At 53.1% G+C, this 7,043-nt stretch overlaps 1 protein-coding gene across 1 annotated transcript; it reads left to right on the top strand.

Moving 5' to 3' along the window:
• The first annotated feature begins 833 nt into the window (after nucleotides 1–833).
• On the top strand, nucleotides 834–6,632 carry LOC130405711 (uncharacterized). Its single transcript, XM_056610879.1, has 5 exons — nucleotides 834–1,015; nucleotides 2,290–2,684; nucleotides 2,861–3,923; nucleotides 4,128–6,326; nucleotides 6,452–6,632. The coding sequence occupies exons 1-5, from the start codon at nucleotides 834–836 to the stop codon at nucleotides 6,630–6,632; spliced, it is 4,020 nt and encodes a 1,339-aa protein (XP_056466854.1).
• Nucleotides 6,633–7,043: the final 411 nt, after the last annotated feature.

The raw sequence follows: 7,043 nt of genomic DNA, 5'->3' as shown, positions 1-7,043 counted from the left end.
TACTTGTACACAAGGAACTATGTGATTTTACTGTATAGATTTTGAGAAAATTCCATTTGAAAAACGTACACATGCATATTCTCGCCTTTGCAAAATTGCATTATGTCAGCACTTTGAAGTGAGCTATAGACCGAATTTCACATAAGTTCAGGCACTGACTGATATGACCATATTAACCGGTGTGCTGACTACTTGTACACAAGGAACTATGTGATTTTACTGTATAGATTCTGAGAAATGTTCATTTGAAAAACGTACACATGCATATTCTCGCCTTTGCAAAATTGCATTTTGTCAGCACTTTGAAGTGAGCTATAGACCGAATTTCACATAAGTTCAGGCACTGACTGATATGACTATATTAACCGGTGTGCTGACTACTTGTGCACAATGAACTATGTGATTTTACTGTATAGATTTTGAGAAATTTTCATTTGAAAAACGTACACATGCATATTCTCGCCTTTGCAAAATTGCATTATGTCAGCACTCTGAAGTGAGCTATAGACCGAATTTCACATAAGTTCAGGCACTGACTGATATGACCATACTAACTGTTGTACCGACTACTTGTACACAAGGAACCATTTGATTTTGCTGTATAGATTTTGAGAAATTTTCATTTGAAAAACGTATGTCGCGGAAGGCGACTAAAGGGGGGAACAGTATATTAACTAAAAAGACTGCTTTTCCCCCCCCAGATCCCAAACAATAGACTCTGGCTAGAGCCGATATTCCCTGCCCCTAGGGGCACTGTGGGTTGGGGTGTACGTTGTGTTTTCAGTGTTTCCTGTACACAGAAGAAGAGACCAGGAAATAAAAGGGGCGAAAACATGGAGTTCAGGGCGCTCCTCAGCCCGAGGACACAAGGATTTATGCCTGGACGCCGACAACCCGGACCGCTCATCACTACCCGCTACCTCCGGAGGACTACGCGACCAGACTTTGCAAGCCAGGAAGGACCTTTCGACCCTACAACGCCTGCGAGTCCCGTCAGAAAGGGACGTACTCTAGCGTAAGCGTGAGTGAGTCGGATTCCGTAACGTCTGATCACCCTGACGCATCGTTTTGTCTGTTCTGTCTAGAGGATCTGGTGCAGGTCTTCTGGCCCGCTCCGGCCTCCGTGACCAGCGAGGGACGGCGTCGGCGGACGGATCTCCACTATACATCCTAGAGCACTGTTTATTTGGTTTGCTCTGTTTTTCCAACTCGCCGGTTGAGGGACTGGTCTGGCGCGAGTTGGAACGAACGATTTTATACTCTTTTACTGTTTTGTCTGTTATAGGGATATTTTATCAACAAGTCTGTCTTCCTTGTATGGGATCCCTATAAACCAGTGGGTGGCTACGGCAGGCCCTGGTGGATACCAGGCTGAATCGTTCAGCGAGCCCTTCCTTCTGTGTTCTTGAGGTTGGTCCCCCTCACGTGTGTTCAACGTGTGCTGTGTGTAGCGTTCAGCGTTCAGTGTTCGCAGTGTGCAGTGTGTAGTGTGCAGTGTGTAGCGTTCAGCGTGTGCAGTGTGCAGAGTTCAACGTTTGCTGTGTCTATAGGCTTGCAGTGAGGGCAGGGTGTGCAACGTGTGCGGTGTCGAGGTTGGCTCATGAAGGTATGGTTACGGTTATCCAGAGTACCAGCCTACCCCCTGGCTTTCTCTCTCCCATATTAAGTGATAGGTAGATTTGACTTGCTTGTGCTCTATGTTTTATGAAATTGTATTAATAAAGCATTTCTGTTAATAATTGATCCATCGACTGCTGTTGTGGTATTTGGGGGAATCCTTAGTTAGGGGTTTGCGCGACACCTCTTTTGGCGTTGTCGGCAGGATCCCCCAATTCATCACAACAACATGTCTGTAGACGGTCATGCTGAGTCCGAAGAGCATCCAGGGGGTAGCCAAGAACAGGCGTCTGTTAGACCACTAATGAACACAGTGATGATGCCATGGTTTATGAGCTCTTCTTGGGTCCCTAAGTTCACAGGCGAGGACGACGGGCCTCGATTTAGCAAATGGCAACCTAAAGTAAGGTCCTACCTCAGAGCACAGGGATTAGACGCTAGTCAGACAGTAGACTTTGTGCTAGATGCGCTAGAAGGGAAAGCTCACCGACAAGTCATGTTGCTTCCCCCCGAACGGAGACAGTCAGAGGAAACTATTCTGGCGGAGTTGACCAAATTATATGGAGACACTGGGACATCATCCAGCATCCGTGCAGACTTTTTTGCCTGTAGACAAGAACAGGGGGAGGGAGTGGAAACTTTCACGTTGCGTCTTTGTGAGTGTTTCTCCAGATGGCAGAGGAGCTCCCCCGACACCACAGGCCCTCGAGACGAGGTCCTGAAGGACCACTTCGTTAAGGGCCTAAGGGAGGGCCCACTGAAGATCGAGCTGGAGCGACATGGCAGACGTAACCCTACGGTGACCTTTGGAGCTCTCTGCGTCGAGGCCGAGGCAGTGGAGAAGGAGACAACCAGGAGGGAAACGCTGGCTTGTAGGGCCTATGTGGCCCCCACCACCACAGCCTCACACCAGGGACCCATCCCTCCATCGGAGTGGGACCGGCTGAAGGAAGCTCTCCACGCGGAGCTGAAACAGGAGATACAAAGCCAGGTGTCCCTCCTGGGCAAGACCATTGTAGAGGACATACGCAGTCAGTTACAGCAGGAACCAGCCCTGGCCCCTCGAAGTAACTACCAGCCTACCCGGGGAGGACAACCGACGGGACGAGAGACCCAATCATTCCAGTGGGATGACCAAGGGCGCCCCCTATGTGCTGAGTGTGGAGTCGCTGGCCACGTTCAACGTTACTGCCCACGACGACGTTCCAATCGGTCGGGTTTTCCTGCTCCTCGGCCACTGTAGGGCAGGTGACCGAAGAGGGTAGCCCCAGCGAGACCCTAGACAAGCCCTTCTTGGTGGGCCAATGCCCCGAAGTAGAGCTGATGATCCATGGGGTTAAAATTCCCTGCGTTTTGGACACGGGTTCCCAAGTCACTCTGTTTAGCTACTCCTTATTTCAGCGCTGCGTGGCTCCAGAACTGCTACAAGACCCGGAAAGGATCCCCTGGCTAACCCTCAAAGCCGCCAACGGACTGCGGATCCCCTACGTAGGATATGCAGTTTTAGACTTTGTCGTTGGAGGGATCGAGGTCAAGAACAAAGGGATAGTGATTGTAGAGGACAGCTGTATGGGCACAGAGTATGGCCTTCTAGGGATGAACGTGATCAAAGACTGTTGGGAGAAGCTTTTCCTAAATGGCCATCCTGGGGAAATGGCGTTCAAGTCCACCGTACCCAAAGCCTCGGTCAAGGCGTGGGACAAGGCATTTGCCATATGCAAGAGGATCCAGGCCCCAGACGAGCCCCTTCAAGTAAGGGCAAGGCTGACTCAGCAGAGCCCCATCTCCATCCCCCCACGCACGGAGATGATCGTCTGGACTGATGTTTCCCCAGTAGCAGGCTCCCCTGATCATCTCGTTCTGGTGGAAAACCTCCCAGACGATACCGGAGCAGAGGAGCGCGGTTGGCGAGTGGCCCGGACCTTGAGCTGGGCACGAGGGGGTAAAGTCCCAGTACGTATCTGTAACCCCCAGCTGTTCCCTGTGTTTCTCCCCCACCGACAGGCATTGGCAACCGTTACTTCAGTTGACCCCGGGGACGTCCAGGGGCGGAACCATTTGGTACTACGAGACTCAACCCCAGGAGTGGTGGAGGTGGACGTGCGGCCCGTGTGCCAGGGCCCAGCAAGAGAGACACCACTGCAGGGAGAGGAGAGCACTGAACTTCTTCCAGGGCAGTCGGAACAGTTCTCAGCCTTGCTACGAAAGTGGCCAGGGGTGTTTTCTGCCCACGAGGAGGACTTTGGTTTTACCACGGCCGTGCACCATCGTATCCCTACCGGAACGGCACCCCCCATCCGGGAAAGGTATAGACCTGTTCCACCCACATTGTACCCTGAACTACGCGGACTGCTGAAGAGTATGCTGGACAGTGGTGTGATTCAAGAGAGTTCGAGTCCCTGGGCCGCCGCAGTAGTCCTTGTTAAGAAGAAAGATGGCTCATTGCGCTTCTGCGTAGACTATCGGAGACTTAACGCAGTGACTCATAAAGATTCGTTTCCCCTCCCTAGGATTGAGGAGTCCCTGACGGGCCTCCACCAGGCGGAATGGTACTCGACGCTGGACTTAGCCAGTGGGTACTGGCAGGTCGGGGTGGCACCCCCTGACCAGGAGAAAACTGCGTTTGTCACCCCACTGGGCCTGTATGAGTTCTCCCGGATGCCTTTTGGTTTGTGCAATGCCCCCGCCACATTCCAGCGACTGATGCAACGTTGCCTAGGGGACAAGGTACACGACCACCTTCTGATATACCTGGACGACATCATCATTTACTCCCCTGACTTTGAGACCCACCTGCGACACCTGGAACAGGTTTTCGAACGCCTCCAAAGCCATGGCCTTAAGCTGCAGCCCAAGAAGTGCCAGTTCTTCCAGCGACAGGTCCTCTACCTGGGACATGTTGTAAGTGGCCGAGGAGTGGCCACCGATCCAGAGAAGACGAGAGCGGTCCAAGATTGGCCTGTCCCCACCACTGTCAAACAGGTACGCTCCTTCCTGGGCTTTGTAGGGTATTATAGGAGATTTATCGCTTCCTTCTCAAAGTTAGCTGCCCCCCTCAATCGCCTTCTCCAAGGGACAGCCAGCCGTTCCTCGGCACCAGTAACGTGGACCGCAGAGTATCAAACTGCTTTTGAATTCTTGAAACAACAGTTGCTCAGTGCACCCATTCTGGCGTTTGCTAATTTCAATCTACCCTTTAAGCTATACACTGATGCCAGTCTGGACGGCTTGGGTGCAGTACTAGCCCAGGTGCAGGATGGCAAGGAACGAGTGATAGCTTACGCGAGCCGCAGCCTGGTTCCGGCCGAACGCAACGACCAGAACTATAGCTCCTTTAAATTGGAGCTACTCGGTATGAAATGGGCTATAACCGAAAAGTTTAAGGACTACCTTTGGGGTGCAACGTTTACCGTATTCACTGACAACAACCCGTTAGTACACCTCGACACCGCCCGTCTTGGAGCGACCGAACAGAGATGGGCCGCCCAACTGGCCAATTTCTCTTACGACATCAAGTATCGGCCAGGTGCCTCTAACCAAAATGCAGACTTGTTGTCCAGGCTCCCAGGGGCCCTGAGTGCAGGTGTCCAGGTGACAGAGGACAGAGCGGAGGCCACCCCTGCTGAACCCCTGACCCACCTGGGAGACCCAGAAGAGACGCCCTGGTTGGAGTGGCAACGCCAGGACCCCGACCTCCAACAGATCTGCCTCTGGGTAGAAGTGGGCACTCTACCACCGGACCTGGACAAGCGTTCCCTCTCTCTCCAGATGCGCCAACTACTGCGTGAGTGGGACCGACTGAAGATGGACAGGGGTCTCCTGATGAGGCAGGTGCTAGAACCTGATACTGGGGTGACAAGCCTCCAAATAATCCTCCCGCCTAAGTGCTGTTTTGGACTTTGGCTGGAGTACCACCGGGCCGCGGGGCATAGTGGAGTGGAGAAGGTCCTGTCCATTCTAAGACGACGGTTCTTTTGGCCAGGAATGAGTAGGGACGTCCGAGTGTGGACGCAAGAATGCCCTACGTGCCTTGTAAGTAAGGCCGGCCCTGAGATTCGTGCACCCCTGCAGTCAATAAAATGTAGCTACCCCTTTGAACTAGTAGGGCTAGATTACCTATCCTTGGGGAGACCGGCTGATGCCTTCCCATACATCTTAGTTATTACGGACTTATTTTCCCGCTACGCTCTGGCCGTACCCACACGGGATCAGACAGCCACAACCACGGTAAAAGCTTTATGGACAGCCCTAATCCAGCCGTTTGGGTGTCCAGAACGAATTCTGACCGACCAAGGGGGCGCCTTCGAGTCGGCATTGATGCGTCAACTCTGCGAGTTGTATGGCTGTACAAAAAGTCGTACCACCCCGTATCACCCCCAAGGGAACGGGGCATGTGAGCGGTTCAACCAAACAATTCTGGGATTGCTGAGCTCGCTGGATCCCACAGACCACCCGCGATGGCATCACAAACTTCCAGCCCTGATACAAGTTTATAATAACTCTGTCCATGCAAGCACAGGGATGACACCCCACTTTGTTCTGTTTGGACGCCATGCCAGACTACCGATCGACATGATCCATGGAGTGACCCCGCCCCAGCGGCGAGGTGACCTCGAAGAATGGGTCCACCAGCACCATAATACCCTGATGGACGCTTACGCCCGAGTGCAGCGAAACGTCTCCCGCCGGCAGGCGTGGGACCAGAAACGGTACAATAGACGGGCATTGGCTGTTCCTCTGCTACCTGGCGAGCGAGTGCTGATCAAGAACTTCCGCAGAAGGGCGCAAGGGAAACTGACATCAAGGTGGCTTCCCACACCTTATGTTGTGCTAGATCGACCCCGGCCAGAACAGCCCGTCTACCTCATTCGTCCGGAAGGGGAAGAAGGGCCCACTCGCACTTTGCATCGGAACAACCTCCGCCCATGCCCAGCAGGAGTGCTGGGCAGCCCGCAGGTACAAGAGGAAGGCCCACCTGGGGCCAATGTGGATGTTCAATCTTCCCAGTTTCCTAGTGCCCCCGTGCCCCTCCCGTCCAGCCGTCACTGGTGTCTCGCCTAGGGCAGTATACCCCACGCTACCCCCCGGTCGTTTTTCCCCTATACGATCCACCTCCATTCCCATAGGTCCTCCAAGGCCTTCCTTAAGCATCCCCACAATGATGCCTCCTCACCCCCCTACTGCCCGACCCTTTGAGTTGGGGACCCAAGGTAGGACCACTGGGGGGGGACCAGGGTTAGTAAGTGATAGGAATGTTGTTAACAATGATTCGTTGTTGATTAATGATAGGAATGTTGTTAATTATGATCCGCTGTTGGTTGATGATGAGGATGTTGTGTTAAATGATGAGGTATCCGTGTCCACTGATTCGGAAGCGGACCAGCACACAATGGGGCCTCGTCGCTCCCAGCGAAGCAACTTTGGGG

This window comes from Gadus chalcogrammus, chromosome 16 (assembly GCF_026213295.1).
Source record: "Gadus chalcogrammus isolate NIFS_2021 chromosome 16, NIFS_Gcha_1.0, whole genome shotgun sequence".
NCBI classification, from domain to species: Eukaryota; Metazoa; Chordata; class Actinopteri; order Gadiformes; family Gadidae; genus Gadus; species Gadus chalcogrammus.
The sequence above is the reverse complement of the archived record's forward strand: the minus strand, read 5'-3'. Positions and strand labels throughout refer to the sequence as shown.

Bases quoted from the DNA above. Each gene is read 5' to 3' on its own strand.
- LOC130405711 (XM_056610879.1), top strand. From the start codon at position 834: ATGGAGTTCAGGGCGCTCCTCAGCCCGAGGACACAAGGATTTATGCCT. The intron at 1,016-2,289 runs GTAAGCGTGAGT...GTGTTTCTCCAG, and splicing joins AGAAAGGGACGTACTCTAGC to ATGGCAGAGGAGCTCCCCCG. The intron at 3,924-4,127 runs GTATAGACCTGT...TCCCCTCCCTAG, and splicing joins GCACCCCCCATCCGGGAAAG to GATTGAGGAGTCCCTGACGG.